The sequence below is a fragment of the Muntiacus reevesi genome, chromosome 2 (assembly GCF_963930625.1).
Source record: "Muntiacus reevesi chromosome 2, mMunRee1.1, whole genome shotgun sequence".
In the NCBI taxonomy this organism is placed as follows: Eukaryota; Metazoa; Chordata; class Mammalia; order Artiodactyla; family Cervidae; genus Muntiacus; species Muntiacus reevesi.
In genome coordinates, this window is record NC_089250.1 from 252,501,403 (window position 1) to 252,519,298 (window position 17,896).

General features: G+C 52.0%; 1 protein-coding gene and 1 non-coding gene across 3 annotated transcripts; both read left to right on the forward strand.

The window, feature by feature from the left end:
• The first annotated feature begins 224 nt into the window (after positions 1-224).
• LOC136162217 (small nucleolar RNA SNORA70) lies at positions 225-359 on the forward strand. Its single transcript, XR_010662035.1, has one exon. It is a non-coding gene; the product is annotated as a small nucleolar RNA SNORA70 (small nucleolar RNA).
• A 7,785-nt stretch (positions 360-8,144) lies between these two features.
• On the forward strand, positions 8,145-17,221 carry PLEKHF1 (pleckstrin homology and FYVE domain containing 1). 2 transcript variants are annotated; one of them, XM_065920550.1, is made up of 2 exons: positions 8,145-8,258; positions 15,569-17,221. In XM_065920550.1, exon 2 carries the CDS (start codon positions 15,583-15,585, stop codon positions 16,420-16,422), a length of 840 nt encoding a protein of 279 aa, XP_065776622.1. In that variant the 5' UTR covers positions 8,145-8,258; positions 15,569-15,582; the 3' UTR covers positions 16,423-17,221. The 2 variants fall into 2 exon arrangements, with proteins under 2 accessions (XP_065776622.1, XP_065776623.1); XM_065920551.1 differs by lacking the exon at positions 8,145-8,258 and adding an exon at positions 8,319-8,496.
• Positions 17,222-17,896: the final 675 nt, after the last annotated feature.

The following is a 17,896-nucleotide window of genomic DNA, read 5'->3' on the forward strand; positions in this document are numbered from 1 at the left end:
TTTATGGTGACGATTATTCCTCTTGACTGGCAAAAGCTTCACGAGACTAGTAGAAAGCTTTTAGAGAAATATGTGCTTGGTTGCATGTATTCCTCCTTCACCAAAATCACCTATATACTGAATTTTCCCCCTTGCCTCTTTGGAGGAGTTTCTCAGAGCTATCTGAGGTGCTATCTCCCGGGATGCAGTCCTCATTTTGGGCCACATAAAAATGTCACTCACATTTGCAACCAGTTAAGCCAACTGTGCTCTTTTCCCCATGGGGGCCCAGTGTGCAGTGGCTGCAAACAGCAGCCTCCTTGGTGGTGTATGCAACCTGTTGCCTGTACAGGTAGCCCTAAGGGACCTTGGAGACAACTCTTCCTAGTGGGCATTTCTGACTGGCCTGCTGTTTCTCAATCTAGACTCCAGACAGGTATGCACGGTGCCTTTGGAAAGCCCCAGGGCACAGTGGCCAGGGTCCACATTGGCCAGGTCATAATGTCCATCCGCACCAAGCTGCAGAACAAGGAGCATGTGATTGAAGCCCTCCGCCGGGCCAAGTTCAAGTTCCCTGGCCGTCAGAAGATCCACATCTCCAAGAAGTGGGGATTTACCAAGTTTAATGCGGATGAATTTGAGAACATGGTGGCAGAAAAGCGACTCATCCCGGACGGCTGTGGGGTCAAATACATCCCTAATCGTGGTCCCCTGGACAAATGGCGGGCCCTGCACTCATGAGCATCATCTCTGTTCCCTCCTTAATCACGCTCACCAATAAATGCTATTTCCTGTCCAAAAAAAAAAAAAATGTCACTCACAACTCTCACATTGTGCACTTTTTTTTAAAGTTGACAATTCTTTCCTTTAATCAATCAATTATTTAATGCTTTATTTTGGGCTGTGCTGGGTCTTCACTGCTGCGTGCATGTTTTCTCTAGCTGCAGTGAGTGGGGGCTACTCTTCATTGTGGTGTGAGGACTTATGGTGGTGGCTTCTCTTGTTGTGGAGCATGGGCTCTAGGGCACAAGGACTTCAGAAGTTTTGGCACAAGGGATTACCTGCTCCATGGCATGCAGACTCCCCTGATCCTGCAAGCCACCACTACTGAGCCTGTGCTCTGCAACAAGTCACTGCAATGAGAATCCAGAGCACCACAACCTAGAGAATAAACCCTTGCTGTTGTTCAGTCAGTCGCAAAGTCGTGTCTGACTCTTCGCGGCCCCGTGCACTACAGCACACCAGGCTCCTCTATCTTTCACGATCTCCCAGAGTTTGCTCAAATTCAGGTCCATTGGGTCAGTGATGCTATCTAACCATCTCATCCTCTGCCACCCCCTTCTGTTTTTGCCTTCAACCTTTCTCAGCATCTAGGTCTTTTCCAGTGAATCAGCTCTTTGCAGCAGGTGGCCAAAGTATTGGAGCTTCAGCTTCATTAACAGTCCTTTCAAGGAATATTTAGGGTTAATTTCCTTTAGGATTGACAGGTTTGATTTCCTTGCAATCCAAGGGACTCTCAAAAGTCTTCTGCACCACAATTCGAAAGCATCAATTCTTCAGCACTCAGCCTTCTTTATGGTCCAACTCTAATATCCATACATGACTACTGGAAAAATCATAGCTTTGACTATATGGACCTTTGTCCCTTTGTTGGCAAAGTGATGTCTCTGCTTTTGAATACGCTGTCTAGGTTTTGTTATAGCTTTCCTTCCAAAGAGCAAGTGTCTTTTAATTTCATGGTTGCAGTCACTGTCTGCAGTAACTTTGGAGCCCAAGAAAATAAAATCTGTCATTGCTTCCACTTTTTCCCTTCCTACTTGCCATGAAGTGATGGGACCAGATACCATGATCTTAGTTTTTTTAATGTTGAGTTTCAAGCCAGCTTTTTCACTCTCTTCTTTCACTCTCATCAAGAGGTTCACTAGTTCCTCTTCACTTTCTGCCATTTCTCTAATGGCAGAGAGTAGGCCCTACTCACCACAACTAGAGAAACCCTGCACACAGCAATGAAGGCCTAGTGCAGCCAAGAATAAATAATTTTTTTTTAATTTAAAAAGACAAAATCCAAAGTGCTAGCCAAGCAAAAAGGGTCTGTGAGCCTGCAGGCAGCTAGTATGAAACCTCTGCCCCAAAGAGCTCTCCACTGCCTGCAGAGGTGCCCCACCGCTTACACACACCTGGAAGCCAGGTTCTCCAAGCATCCAGGTGGAGTCCCTTCGTAGCCCAGGGATCATTGCCCATGCAGTGGTTCCCACCTCTCCACCCCAAAACTACCCAACAGTAATAATCCTTGAATTATTGCCCACAAAGTCCATGGTGTATATTAGGTTATTAATATGATTATGATGATTATCATCATCACCACCACCATTATTTTGACATGCACAAATGTAAAAGGTACAGATTTCAAAAGACCTATTAGTTATCTAGTACTACATAACAAATTATCTCAAAATTCATTGGCTTGAAACAATAAACGTTTATTATACCACATGATTTCTGTGGGTCAGGAATTAGGAAGTGGCTCAGCTGAAAGGTCCTGCCTCAAGGTCTGAGGAGGTTGCAGCTAAGATAAGAGCCTGGGCTGCAGCCACCTCAGGGCTTCCTTGGGGCTGGATGCTCTCCTTCCAGGCTGGCTTGCTCGCACACTTGCAGGCTAGTGCTGGCGGTCAGCAGGAGGGCTCTGCTTCTCACCACAGGGCCCTTGCACAGGGCTGCTCACCATCCTCATGACTAAGCAGCTGCCTTTCTCCGGAGCCAGTGATCCAAGACAGCACGGCAGAAGACACCATGACTTCTGTGACATATTTTGGAGAAGTCACACACTGTCATTTCCTATTGGTTACACAGGCAACATACGTTCATGTTATCCAATGTGGACTGTGAACATCACAAGGGTATAAAATGTGAGTCTCCCTCTCATGGGTTTGAGTCACTAATTTTCTCTTCCACAGTCAACCACTGAGACCAGTTTTTTGTGAATTCTGCCAGCAATATTTTTCATACATACTCACATAGGAAATCACACTTCTTCTTGCACCTTACTTTTTTCACTCAACGTATCTTGGAAATCCTTCCACATCAGGAAATAATGACCTGCCTCTTTCCCTTTAAGTGTGATAAGCCATTCTATGGCATGCGTAATTTATTTAACCTTTCTCCTATTGATTATCATCTGGGTTGTCTTCACTGCTTCTCCACTGAAATCAAAGCTGCAGTGGATAAATGAACACAAGTCCTTCTGCACTAGAATAAATATCTAGAATTTATTAGACATACATGTCTAGACTGGACTAGCTGGACAGAAGTGTCCTGACATCTTCCAGTGTGGTAGCTGCTGCTGCATTGCTGTCCATGGAGGCTGGATAGAACAACTAACCTTCCCACCAGCAAAAATGTGGATTTTATGAAGCACTGAGGGGTAATGGCCCAAAATGTGGAACCTCTTGGGCAGCTCAGAAAGTAATTAAATTGCAATATCATGTGGAATCTAAAAAGAAATGATACAAATGAACTTACTCGCAAATCAGAAAGAGACTCACAGACTTACAGAACAAACTTCTGGCTGCTGGGGAGTGGGGAGGTGATGGATGCAGGGAAGGGAAGGTTAGGGAACTTGGGGTGGACAAGTACACACTGCTTTATTTAAAATGGATAATCAACAGGGACCTACTGTCTAGCACAGGGAACTCTGCTCAATGTTATGTGGTAGCCTGGATGGGAGGGGACTTTTGGGGAGAATGGATACATGTATATGTATGGCTGAGTCCCTTCATTGTTCACCTGAAACTATCACAACATTGTTAATTGGCTGCACTCCAATATAAAATAAAAAGTTGAAAAAGAAAAAGAGAAAACAAAGTGAAGGAAAGAAAATGGAGTATCACCCTTCCTTGCCATTTGAAACTTTCTCTGGTCGCACTTCTCAGAGGGCTTCCCCTGGCCCTCTCTTGCACCTTAAGCTGGGCCTTTTTCCCTCTCTAGCTTTCTTGCTCCTGACCCCCAGAATTCCTCTTCTTGCCTCAAATGCTTCTGATGAAGAATTCTTTGCCAGCCAGTCCCCTAAAGCTGACTTTTTAATGCCAAAATAATGCTCCAAGATGTGTCATCCAACCAAGACCATTATCACCAGAGATGACCTCTGCCCTCTGCTCGGGGCAAGCGCTTCTCGCTCCTCAAGGATAAGCCTGTGTTCACAGGTCTGTCCCTGCTCCACTGTGAGTGCCTCAAGGGCAGAAACAGTGCCTCATTCATCATGGCATCTGCTGCTTGGGGTGACAAAAAGAGTGTCCAATAACTGTTGAATGAATGGATGATGCAGATAGAACCTTGTTAAACTGGTACTGGCAGAGGCCTCTTATCTTTCTTCCATTTGAGAAGCTAGGTGTGTCTAAATCACTGTGAAGAATATATTTAGGTGAACGCGTTTATTTCCGTCACCTGAAGCATTTTTCAAAGGGCACTGTTTCTTTTCGTCTCTCTTGTTTTCCCGTTTGGCCCAGTCAGAGCCTCATGGAGACACCCATGATGAGAAACAGGAACAAAAATGCCCACAAACATGAAAAGGATGCGCAGGTTGGGAATGACAAACACAGGGCAAACTTACGCACAGAACAGAATAAATATTGACATGGCAGAGAGAGGGGGAGGGGAGAGGAAACCACAGCAGTTCCAGTTCCTTGGTTTAGCAAAGTATAGATGTGGTCATGGTTTCAGATCCAATAATTCAACAATCCAAAATCCAAACATTTTGAAAGATTTTCCTTTGAAATCAGTTTCCTAATATCTCAGGTGTCCTTCTTTAGAACCAATCTTCATAACCATTTGAATAGATATTTCCCCCAAAGTCCCACATTTCCATAGCCTTGAGACGCAGTCTCAGCTGTGTAACTGACAAAGAAGGCAGCATGGAGAATCATGAAAACTTGACTAATTCCAAATCTGCCCATTATAAGTAGGATGGCCCCTGTTTCCCTTTTTTCTTTGTTTTCCCCCACTTTCTGTTTTGAATAGTTTCAAACCAATGGAAGAGCTGCAGGTAAAGTATGCAGCTGTAAGTCAGGGCTCGGGAAACTCCAGCCTGTTGCTTGTTTTATATTTTTAGGTGGTTGGAAAAAACTCAGAAGAAACTTTCAAGACATGTGAAAATGACATGACAATCAGACAGGTGAACTCTACCGAGGGTTTGTGTAGTTGCCACAGGGTTCCTGGCTCCCAAAGCTCAGAACATTTACCATTTGACCCTTCACTGACCTCTGGCCTAAGGTCATCAGTTGTTACTATTTGCCCCTTCTGTTTTCTCTCCCTCTTGCTGAGACATTTGCACCTTCCTCTCAATAATTCACCCTTCCAAGTTTTGGCCTCTGTCTCACTTTCTCTAGCCCAAAGCTGGGAATGACAGGTCCAGCCTGGGGAGAAATAGGATGTGAAGTGTTTAACACACACTCCTTGACATTTACGTAGAACCTAAGAACTGCTCCAATAAAAAAAATTCCTGGCATTTTCCACCGAAGTGATTACTAGAATCTCTAATCTGAGCCTGGTGCTCTCCTGAAAGCCTAGTTCCTGAAGTCTGGAAGCCAGCCTTCCCTGAGAAAGGGCTTCTTACCCGAGGTGCAGAAAAAGCTTCAGGGAGACTTCATTTTTTCCACAGCCTGTGGCTTGGCTGACTCAGCCTCTGCCTTTCCCTGAGTCACGAGTTTTTCCTCTTATTTGGAGGAACCGGCCCTCCACCCAGGTCTTCTCCACCCACAGCCCGTCCCTGGTGAGAAGCAGTAGACAGCTAGAGGATCAGAGTTCATGCTGCCTCCCAGGGTTTCCCGGAGCTCCCCCTCCCCATTCTATAGAATGTCAGCACTGGAAAGGACAGAAGAGGAGACTCAGGCCCCAGTGGGCCACGGACCAGCAGTGAGAAAGGCTAGTTGGGGGTCTCCTGACTCCAGGACCAACAGCTCCACGTATTTTCTCCGGCTTTCCAGAATCATGTAAAGGCCTCCCTTTCCTGGATACCTGCTCAGTGCCAAGCTCACAGTCAGATGCCAGAGAGCTGGCTGTTCACAGGGCTTTCCGGCTCCATTCCTACAGCCCCCCACCCCAGACAGGGCCCACCTTCCTGCAGAAGCCCCCCTAGTTAGGGAGGTGGTGGATCTAGCACTGAGGAAGTCACCAACATGGCCTTGAAAGCTAACCTCCAGATCCCCGCATCCCTGCTCCCCGGGGTGACAAGCATGTGTACACTTGATATGACATTTCCCAGTGTCTCATGCCCCAGCTGACCTTCCCGGTTATAACTCAGTTTCTGGGATCTTGGGGCCTTGTCTCTCCCTCCTCTGTCTGATGCAGAGGCTGGACTTTACCACCAGAAGTCATAAACTCAAATGCTACTCAATCGCAGGTACATAAGCGGGTAAAGTGGGGTGAGCGGGAAGCCATGGAGAATGGTGGGGGCTGAGGTGAGTGGGAGAACACGTGCCCCATTTAAAGTGGAGATGGGGACCAGCTCTTTCTAATCCTGATTTAAGAGGAGCTGAAAATCCTGATATTTCTGTATAATCTCTCAAGATGAAGTGCTGGCAATACATTTTATAAGTGCTGAAGTACTGTCATGAGGCTGTGGCTTCACTGGGTGAGGGTAATAGCTGGGAAGGTGATGGAGTTGGGGATGCTCTGGTAGGATACGTGGACTCTTCAAGGGCACAGGTGGTGGCCCTCTTACTTGCCCACCAATCGCCTCCACTCCTCCTCTTTCTCTTAGCCTCTCCCTGCTCTCTCCTCCCTCACCCCAACCCCTTCCCCTGTGGGAATGTGCCCATGCCCTGGCTTCACTCCACTCCGGCTGGGAAAGGCAGATCGCCAGCACCAGGCCCCACCTCACAGCCTCTGCCCTCACCACCCAGGAGAGCAGGTCACCCCCCTGCTCAGTTCATGCCTCCCAGCACCAGCCCTCCAGGCCCCAGCCCTGGGCAGAGTCCGAGGTCTGGACCCAGGCACCTGGGTTCCTCTTGTGCTGGTCCTGGTCCAGCGTGCACTGCCCTGGCCTGAGCCAGCCCCTCTTTGCAGTTACCCAGCCTTGCCCTATTTGGCAAGGCAAACTCACCCGTGCCACAGACATTTACTAAAGGCTGAACTCAGCTCTCAGCATGGGGGAAAGGAATGAACAAGATGGGTACAGTCCAACCCACAGGGCTCACAGTCTAGGTGGGGCGGACCAGCCATGAACATGTAAACAAGAGACCTAATCGGATGACTTCAGGTTGAGAGATGTGGTTTACAAAATAACAAAACGGGAGTGAGGCAGATGAGGGTGACCTCAGAGGCCAGAGAAGCCTCTGAGGAGGTGACAGTTTGAGTTGGATCTCAATGCCAAAAATGCAGCCATGAGAAGATCTGGCGGCAAAAAGGAAGTGCAAAGGCCCAGAGGTGAGAACAACCTTGGGGTTTTGAGGAACAGGAAGAAGCAGCTAGTGTGAAATGAAGTGTTGAGAGGAGGCCAGAAGGAGGTTAAGACAACCCTCCAGGAGTGATGAAGCTGAGGCTCGGACTTTCATTTCAGTTCAGTGTTGCGGGGTGGGTGGGGGAGGGTGGAGAAAAAGGACAAAACCGGTTGATAATGTTGGAGCTAGGTGATGGATACATGGAGTCCATTAGTCTCTTTCCTTCAGTGTATGTTTGAAAGTTTCCACCATACAAGTTTAAAATATAAAGCATAAAATGCTGAAGACTTTTAATATTATGATTATCAATCTCTCAATTGTTGAGAGAGGACTATGCCAGCCAGCAGCAGGGAGTCCCACCAGCGGCAGCGGAAGGCACAGTAATGCCACCGCCTCCCTCCCCAACCCCTTCCCTGGCCCGAAGGCCCCAGTTGGGTGAGTTCGAAGTCTCCTGCGGGGCCAGAGTGCCGAGCGCGGTGGCGGAAAGGGAGACTGGGGGGTTTGAGTCTGGGTTCCCAGTCCCGGGAGAGAGCGACAAGGAAGCCCCACGCCCGCAGCGCCTGCAGCGCCAACACACCCAAACGCACTCAAAGTCTGGCCGCTCTGCACGCGCACATTCTCTGGAACTCGGACTCCGAGAGTTGGCGTCCAGGCTCCGCCCCCGCCTCGCACCCAGGCTCCGATTGGCGGAGCCGCCGGGAGGGGGCGTGTCGAGGAGAGTTGGAACGCGGCGGCTTGCGCGGCGGGGGTTGGCCCCCTCCGGCAAGCGGAACGCGGCAGCCCAGTGCGGTCTGTCTGGCCGGCTGTCTGGTGGGGCGCGAGACGCGAGGGGCCCCGGCTGAGGAGGTAAGGGTCACCAGCCAGGCCGCAGCGCCGGGAGCAGTCTTCCGGCCGACCGCCTCCCAGCTCCCCGGGTTCCTCGTCTAGGTGGCCCCTGGACTCGGGCGGGGCGGTCGCGCAGCCGGTGCCATCTCGGACTCTGGCCCAGAGCAAAGGCGCGGACCAAGGCGCTTATTGCTGGCTGGTGGGGCTGGAGGCGGGGCGGGGGCTACCAGGAGCTCCAAGGACAGCGGGGTGAAAACAGGTAAGGGGGTCTCCGATGTCTAGGCAAGGTGCCCGGGGGGGACGCACGAAGTGAGAGCAGAAACGATCTGGAGACGCCTGCAGGCGTGGGGCCCGGGACAGCAAGGATCTCAGCGCTCCTGCTGTCTGGGGAGGGTTCGGGAATTCCTGACTCGTGGGGGCCGCCGCTCTTGGTCCCAGTCTGCAGGGTGTGTTGGCCCAGAGAAGCGGGGAGGAGAGGCAGGGTGGTAGGGCTTTCCGGGTGGCCTGGGTGCTTGCTGGCCCCTGAAGCGTCTGAGTTTGTGACTTTGGGTGGGAGTTGTCGAAAGAAACAGGGCCAGGCTTAATCTCCAATTTCACAGAGGAAGTACTGAGGCTGACCCAGAGAGAGGTGGCAGTTCCTTCCCAGCCTGGAATCACCCGGAATCTCCTTCCCTTTCTGTCTCCCTGAACACCTGAAGAGCTGTGTCCGGGAGAGTTGTCATCCAGCCCCCTTTCCAGATAGGAAAGTGGATGCCCTGAGTCACTTTGTAACTTGATCAGGGATATATTCGTTTGGAATTTGAACGGCATTGTTACCTCACCACGAGGTAGGTCAGAAGCCAGGGAAGAGGGGAGGATGATTGCTGGCAAATTTCCACTTCATGCTGGCATGTTCCTGGGCATGCCATTTCCACTGGAGTTTTCTCTGACTTCAGCCTGTGTCCCTGCACACATCAACCCCCAGGGCTGCCAGGATGGGCAATTGAGGCAGCCCAGCTGAGCTCAGGGACTTGTGCAACCCTGCCCACTACAAGGAAGGAAAGGGCTGGGCAGCTCAGCCAAGCTAATGGACCTGCCCGGGCCACCCCTTGACCTGGGTGGAGAGGGTTTGGGGGTTGGAGATCAGGCATTGGGAGAGGGGCCCTGCCCTCTGAACTTGAAGATTTCTGATTCTGTCTTCAGCAGCTCATGGTTGTCTTGGAGCTGGGACCTTGGGCAGTGGCTTTGATGATGGAGGGGGCACCTTCCCCAATGGGGCTTTTGTGAAGAGTTGGCATGATAATGCTTGCAATGTGCTTACTGTTGTGCCTGGTGAGATGTAAGCTCTTAGTTAATTGCACCCCTGGTTTATTTTCCTTATTACTATTCTTTTCATGGAGGAGGGCTTTCCAGAAAGCATAGAACTGGACAAGCCTGAGGGGTGGCCCCTCTGGAAGGAAAGGACACTTGGATTGTACTTGGAGAAAAACTCAGATCCTCATCTTGGCCTGTGGACCTGCAAGACTGGCTCCTACAGCACCTTTAACCTTACCTGTTACTCCTCCTGCCTCCAGAGTCAGGTCTTTGAGCTGTTCCCTCAGCCCAGAACTTTTTTCCCTCAGGCCTTTGCATGGCTAAGATCCTTCACATTCAGGTTGGTGCAAGGTCACTTCCTCACCAGGCCTTTCCTGACGGCCACCCTCACCCTAGCCTTGCTCAGCACATCAGCCCTTTTCTTTGTGGCATTCACAGTCAGAAATCACCTTGTTGATTTATTGATACTTTCTGGTCTGGCTGTCGCACGAGGCTGTCTGATACTGAAGGGTCTGGTCCCCAGCTCCTGGCTGTAACCTGGTGCCCAGTCCTGCCTAGTAGAACTGTGCCAGGCACATAGTAGGACTTTAGTAAATATTTAGAAGGTGAAGTCAGGTAGGCATGAAGACAGTGTGGGCTGGGTTGGGACTGGAGGGAATGAGGGTCAGGTGATAAATCAGCCCTGCCCTGATCTGGGGAAGCCAAGGGATAGTCCAAAGGGCCAACACCCTGACTCCCTCTGTGACCTCGGCCAGGTAACTCCCTCTCTGATAAGCAATGTCTGCAACTGTAACTCTTAATGGAAGGATGGACCTGAGTGCCCCTCCCAGGTCCTACTGAACAGGGTTCCCAGGTTGGGGCCCCAGACAGCTCTTCGAATCCCAAAGGCTGTGTCCAAGTGGAGGAGACTGGCTCCATCAGGACGTGGCTTCGTGTCAGGTGCGTCCCTGGAGCAGGCACATTATGCATTTGCAAGTGTGTGGTGGCATAGATTAGGGGTCTGCCAACTTTTTCCGTTAAGGGCCAAATGGTAAATGTTTTAGGCTTTGCAGGCCCATCTCTGTTACATGTGGCTATGTTCCAATAAATTGTATTTAGAAAAGCTGGCAGTGGTTCGGGCCTGGTGTAGATTTGCTACCCCTGGTGTAGATCACGTGTGACACCTCAACTGTCAGGCATAGAACCCTGGCCACCCAGTGCCACCTGGAGCATGGCTTATTCACTGAGAGAGCCGTTGGCCTAATTCAGATGGTGGGATCACTGGTGTTTAGGAAGGCCAGCCCTGGAGCCTGCCCCACTTCCAAAACATGCAAGAAAGAGCTGGCCTGTTTCCTTCTTTGCTCCCAGACACTGGCCCTTCGTCCACCTTCTGCCAGCACTTGGGGGGGTCAGCACAGGCTGTCCTGAGGCAGGCTGACCCCAGGCAGGGGTCAGCACAGGCTGTCCTGAGGCAGGCACCCACAAAAGGAAGGGGCACAGGCTCAGCTCTCCCTCCGCCCTGTCCTAAGGGAGGGCAGTTCACTTCTTTAGTGAGAAAAATAAAAAGAGGATTTCTCATCTGCTGGGAGGGGTGGGGGGTGGGGAGGTGGGGTTGCTGCCACATTTACCAGGAAAATCTCCTGGGGCTTTCCTTGGGAGTCCGGTGGCTAAGACTCCACACTTCCACTGCAGGGGGTTGCAGGTTGGATCCCTCATCAGGGAAATAAGCTGTTGACATGGCCGAGAAAAAAATCTCCAGGCTATGTTAAACCAGGTGTGAAGTGAATTTCTGGGTGTGGTAGCAGTGTGGTGGGCGGATGTCGGGGAGCTCCCCAGGAAGATGCTATCTGCTGGCCCCTCACCCCAGCTGCTACTCACTGCAGGCCCACGGAGGAGGAGGCACGAAAGCCTTCCCACTATCCCGTCTGTGTGTGGGCTCAGCTCAGAGCCCAGACCCCTTTCATGGTCACCAGGGACTCCCCATCCTTCCTGGACTATGTTTGCTGCCAACAGCTGAATGGGGTCTACCAGGGCCTGGAGGGGGGCTGTAAACCACTGATGAGGGATCCAGCAGTGTGGGGCATCCTGGGGCCTCCTACAAGGCACAGGGAGACAGTGTTACAGGCCTTCCCCTGCCCAAAGCTCTCCCCTCCATGGGCACTGCCCCTCACTTCCTCCATGCAGCCCACCTGGGTAGCATCTAGTCAGAGGTGAATTCTGAGCAAGTCTGCCTCCAGAGCTCACCCAGCCCCACCAGGCCAGGGTTGTGGCGGGAGGGGGAGCAATAGGGGGGGCGCCTGCTCTTCACTCCACCTAAGTTCCGTTTGCCTCGGTGCTGAACATGCTTGGCCTCGGAGTGTGGCTGTAAGATTGGGATTTCACCCACTTCTGCCAGGTGGCGACACCCAGGAGTTTTGGAAGGAACAACTGTGTTCCATCCTGAGATGTTCATCCTAGCGTGTCCTGCAGCCTGGGCCCTGCTGCTGTGTGTCAGGGGAGGCCCAGCCAGGTCACCCACTGTGAGGCTAGTAGAGCCTACAGCTGTTGACCTAGACATCATACTATACTTCTTTTCTTTTTGAGGACCTTATATTTAGAAAGAGAAAAAGAAAAAGTTCATGTTCCCCCTTCCCGGAATTGATTGGTACTGGGACTTTATCACACATGCTGCTGCCTTTTTTTTTTTTAAGTGAAAGAAATAAAATATTGTAGATAAATCTGGACTCTTTGATCTAACATGCCTAATGACATTCAGGTGTCCTCCCCCAGGCCATTTGTCTCCTGATCTTGCTTTGTGTCCATCTTTTTTTGTAAACCATCTTAACCATTTTTAAGCTTACAGTTCAGTAGTATTAAGTATATTCCTATTGGTGTGAAATATCTTCAGAATTCTTTCCATCTTGCAAAACTGAAACACTAAACCCATTAAATAACAACTCTCCTCTCCCTCTCACCCCTCCTCCCCTGCTCTTCCTCCTTCTGCAGTAACCACCTTGCTACTTTCTGTTTCTATGAATTTAACTACTATAGATGTATCATATTAGTGGTATCATGTGGTATTTGTCTTTTTGTGACTGGCTTATTTTAGTTGGCGTAATGTCTTCAAGATCCATCCATATTGTAGCAAGTGATGGGATATCTTTTTAAGGCTGAATAATATTCCATTGTATGTCCATAGCACATTTTGTTTATCCATGCATCCATCAGTGGACACTTGGGTTGCTTCCACTGCTTGACCGTTGTGAATAATGCTGCTATGATCATGGGTGTGCAAATACCATTTGGAGATCCTGCTTTCAATTCTTTGGATAAATAATCAGAAGGGGATTGCTGAATCATATGGTAGTTCTATTTTTAATTTTTAGAGGGGCCTCCATACTTTTTTCCCCAGTGACTGCACCAATTTACATTCCCACCCACAGTGCATGAAAGGTTCTAACTTTTCCACATCCCCCTGCCAACACTTATTTCCTGTTTTTGTTTTTTTTTTAATAGCAGCCATCCTCATGGGTGCAAGGCTCCATCCTGTCCATTTTTATTTACAGATGTAGTTCATGAACACTTCTTAAATGCATAATTTCTGCATACACAGGGTCAGATCATTCTGCAGGGTGCTTTTTCCACTCAGCATTTGGTGTCTATTGTCACTCCATGTTGACCCACGTGGATTGGGTGCTGACAGTAGCCCTTTGTGTGAATGCACCCAGCTCACCCTTTGTTCTGCCCTTTCCCCTCTGCCAAGAATCTCTGTTGTTGCTGCCACAGGTCCCAAAGTCACTGCTCTTGGTGCCTCTCCCGCTGCTATGCTCTGAGCTTCTCCAGCGGAACCCTCATCCACCCCATCCTAGGGGTCCTGGGGGTGGCCTCTGGCATGTTGCCAAACTGTCCACAACAGGGACGTGGTGACTGGTCCTAACAGGATGGCCCAGGGCTGTCACTGATAACCAGCTGGGTTTGCAACATGCAGCCCAGTTCAGCAGCCTAAAAATAGTGGTTCTTACATAAGGTGGTGTGGACAGCACTTCTCAGGATGGCTTGTGGTCTGAAAGGGGCAAGCGATACGTGCCTCGGGGCTGAGCACCCCTGTTGTGTAATGCATCCAGCCCCCGCGCTGGCCCCACTTCAGCCTCCCACAGGTGGCCAGACTTACGGAACTGCAGTGTGGTGACTAGAAACTCTATGAGTGTGATCGGTTTGGTCAGGGGTGTGCTCTGTGCTCGTATGCACGTGGTGGCGGTGGCGGTGGCGGCAGCTGTGGGTCAGCTCTCTTCTGCTTCCTCTAGAGACAGGAGGTGGAGGCTCATTCCTCCCACGGTGGGCCTGAGGGAGCTTTGGTTCTTTCATTCACTAGTCACTCAGGAAGCACCTACTGTGTGCTTAGCACTGTTCCACGTATTGGGGATACAGTGAATAAGAAAAGAATCCTGTTCTGATGGAATTTAGAGGTGGGGGAGGGAAATAGAAAACATGCAAGCAAATAATCGATAGGCAAGAAAATATCAGGCCCTGACAAATCCTGTGAAGAAAAAGCAAAATAGGGTAACATCCTACAGAAGGGGTTGGCAAACTTTCTCTGTAAAGACCGTACATTTTAGGGTCTGTGACCATGTGGTCTCTATCGCAGCTCTCAGCTCTGTTATTGCAGCAGGAAAGCAGCAGAGACCACTGTAAATGAATGACACGGCTCTGTTCCAATAAAGCTTTATTCACAAAACCAGGCTGTGGGCCATATTTGACCCTCAGGCCATGATTTGCCAACCCTTTCCTGGGTTGCGGGAGAAGCTGCCTGAGCTGGGGTCAGAGAGACCCTTTTGGAAAGGGAGATAGCCTTGCTGGAGTTGTGTGGTGAGAAGTGGGCAAACCAGGGCCAAGTGTGAGAGAGAAAAATGATGGCGCCTGCTCACTGGTTGAATGTTGGGAGTACAGGAAAGAGGAGGTTCAAGGATGAGTCCTAGATTTCGGGCTTCAACAACTAGGTGAATGGTGGTTTGTTTCTGAAAAGAAGAGGATCTGGTGGGAGGTCACGGGGGCAGCTCAGGGGAGAGCTGGGACTGCAGGCTTGACCTGGGTCAGCAGTGTTTGGGTGTCTTCAATGCCGTGAGTCAAAGGGAGTGGGTGTGGGCAGAGCAGAGGAGGCCCAGGTGAGATCTGGGGCTACCACGTGGAGTGCTCAGCAGAGGAGGACAGAGGCCTCTCCTCCATGGGGGAGGGCTCTGAGCAGTGTGGTCTCCAGTGGTGCAGGCCCTGGGCTGCCTGATTCCTAACAGAGCCTCAGTTTCCTTCTGTCAGTGGTAATTCTACCAGCTCGGGTTGGTGTGAGGACAAGTTGAGAGAGTCATGATTGACATGGAGGAAGCCCTCTGCAGTGGTGCCTGTGATGTTGGTGTTGGTGGCGTTCCATCAGAACAGGAGCCTTTTCTTATTCACTGTATCCCCAGTGCATGGAACGGTGCTGAGCACACAGTAGGCGCTTCCTGAGGGCTAGTGAATGGGCCCACAGGCTGAGTGAGTGGGTTGCAGGGTCTGTGATGTTTTGGCTTGGTAGATGGGGGAGTCAGTGACCTTTGGGGTTGCAGCACTCCATTATCTGGCTTTCCCCAGCTGGTACAGGCTTCTGCACCCTTCTGCCTGGGGCAGGCCCAAAGCACTGGGTAGTTAGTTCTCCTGGAAGCCCCTGATGGGAGTTGGGGCTCAGTGTCCTTGTCTCTTGGGCAGTGGATGGTGTTGAGACCTGTTCTACCCTGTCTTCCAAAGCTCCCCAAGGGTTGAGCCCCCGCCCCGCCCGCTCCCCTGCTCAGTCACACATCTTTAACTACTGCCTTCCCATCCTGGACTGGCTTCCACACACCCCTCACCTCCCAGTAACTCCGTGTCTAAGGGGTGGCTTCTGGAGCAGCCAGTTTCCTTGGTGGAGTGGCACATCTGGGCCTCCTGGGTTGCAGTCGGGGTAATTAGTGGGTTGTCTGACCTATGGCTTGGGCAACTGGGGGTTGGAGGTGGTCTTGACCCCCAGCTATGTCAGAGCAAGCTGACGGCCTCCTCTGCCGCTCCTCCCACAGCCGAGTGGCCGAAGATGGTGGACTACCTGGCAAACACGGAGATCAACAGTCAGCGCATCGCGGCTGTGGAGAGCTGCTTCGGGGCATCAGGGCAGCCGCTGGCCCTGCCGGGCCGAGTACTGCTGGGTGAAGGCGTGCTGACCAAGGAGTGCCGCAAGAAGGCCAAGCCGCGCATCTTCTTCCTCTTCAACGACATCCTGGTGTATGGCAGCATCGTGCTGAACAAGCGCAAGTACCGTAGCCAGCACATCATTCCGCTGGAGGAGGTGACCCTGGAGACGCTGCCGGAGACGCTGCAGGCCAAGAACCGCTGGATGATCAAGACGGCCAAGAAGTCCTTCGTGGTGTCCGCTGCCTCCGCCACGGAACGCCAGGAGTGGATCAGCCACATCGAGGAGTGCGTGCGGCGGCAGCTGCTGGCCACGGGCCTGCAGCCCAGCACGGAGCACGCGGCGCCCTGGATCCCCGACAAGGCCACGGACATCTGCATGCGCTGCACGCAGACGCGCTTCTCGGCGCTCACTCGGCGGCACCACTGCCGCAAATGCGGCTTCGTGGTCTGTGCCGAGTGCTCCCGCGAGCGCTTCCTCCTGCCGCGCCTCTCGCCCAAGCCCCTGCGCGTCTGCAGCCTCTGCTTCCGCGAGCTGGCCGCCCAGAAGCGGAAGGAGGACGTGGAGGAGCAGGGCCTCGGGTCCCCGGGGCCGTCGGCCTACCTGGCGGGGGCCGTCTGCGGGGCGTCCAGTGGAGACGACGATGACTCAGACGAGGACAGGGAGGGCAGTGGGGATGCGGACTGGCCCAGCCGCGTGGAGTTCTACGCCTCGGGCGTGTCCTGGTCATCCTTCCACAGCTGACCCCAGGTCTGCAGACGTGAGGGAGGGCTTCCCTGGTCACTTCGGTCCAAGCAGATGCCTCTGCCCGGACCCCTGAGAGGGCAGAATTCCCCAAGCTGCCCAGACCCCCGCAGGGCCCTCCCTACCCCAGGGGACCCTACCCCATGGGTAGTGGGCACAACGGAAATGGCTCCTTTTCTCCGAACCCCCAGTGCCTCTTTTTGGATATTGGCATCCTTCTAGTTCCACTTAAGGTAATTACCTTTTCATTTAGCAAGCCTCAGATACCTAGGCCTCTTGGGAGCAAATGTCCTTTCTCAGCCTTTTGAGCTGTAGCTCCAGAATTAGACGATCCCAGGCACCTTTAGGGACAAGAGAGAAGGTAGGACTGGAGTGAGGTCCCCTCTTTTCTGAGACCTTCAACCACCACACTTGGCCCTGCCCCCTTACAGAAAAGACTGTGGGTCCAGAGAGGCTCCCAGGAAAGCAGCACCGACCCACCCACCTTGCTGATGCCTACCTGTCTGGCCGGCTGGGCCTCGTCAGGCCAGACATGTGAGCTCACCCAGAGCAAGGCAGGAGACTGCCATGCTGTGGGTGCCTGCCAGCCTCAGGGACTGCAGTCTGAGCTCCCCGTGGTCCAGGGCGGCCTGCCAAGCCCTCTGGTCCAGTCTGAGCTCCCTCTAGGTGTCTGATGCCCCTCAGTCCTGTCTTCATTGCTCCCTCTGCTGGGAAAGCAGTGTTTTCTGTTAGGACTCTTATTGCAAGTGACAGAAACCCTATGGAGACTGACTTAATAATAAAACGTTTTATTCATTCATGTGGTTGAAAAGTCCAGGAGTATTCTTACTTCAGATGCAACTCTGTGATCAAGGACTGAAACCATGCTAGGTGGCCAGTGTCAACAACTGTCCACCACGCTGGGCATCCCTGAGGACGCTGGCAGTTGCAGTGGGCTCAGATGTTAGCACCTCACCATGGCTGGTTCCCAGGGATGGAGCCCCGGCCATCCAGGCACTGTGGCCTGGGTGACTGTGGCCAGGCACCTGCAGGCCTGTTTATCGGGTGTGAGTTATCTAAACAGGCAGACAGCGAGTAAAGAAAAGGAGCCAGCTCTGTATGAGCCTTCCAGGTTTCAAGCTCTCCCGTGTGGTCTCCGGCCCAGGCCTGCCCCTGGGTATGGTGCTATTGAGTGGGGAAGTTCCAAGTGCAGCAAAGTGCCTTGCTCAGCAAATGTGTGCTGGGGCTAGGGCTTGAATGGCAGCCTCCTGATGCCTGGCCCACACCCGGCCATGGAGTTGTGGTCCTTCAAGACAGTCTCCTGTATCAGTCCTTCCTCCCATAGCCTGGCTGGCCTTAGCCACTGTGGCAGAGAGGGGCTCACTGTCAGCTAGGTGACTTTGGGGCCAGGAAAGCTCCCCCAGACCACATGGTGCAGTGCCTGGAAGCCCACAATCGGCTCCAGTCCCTGGGTGAGCAGTTGTCCTCCCAGCCC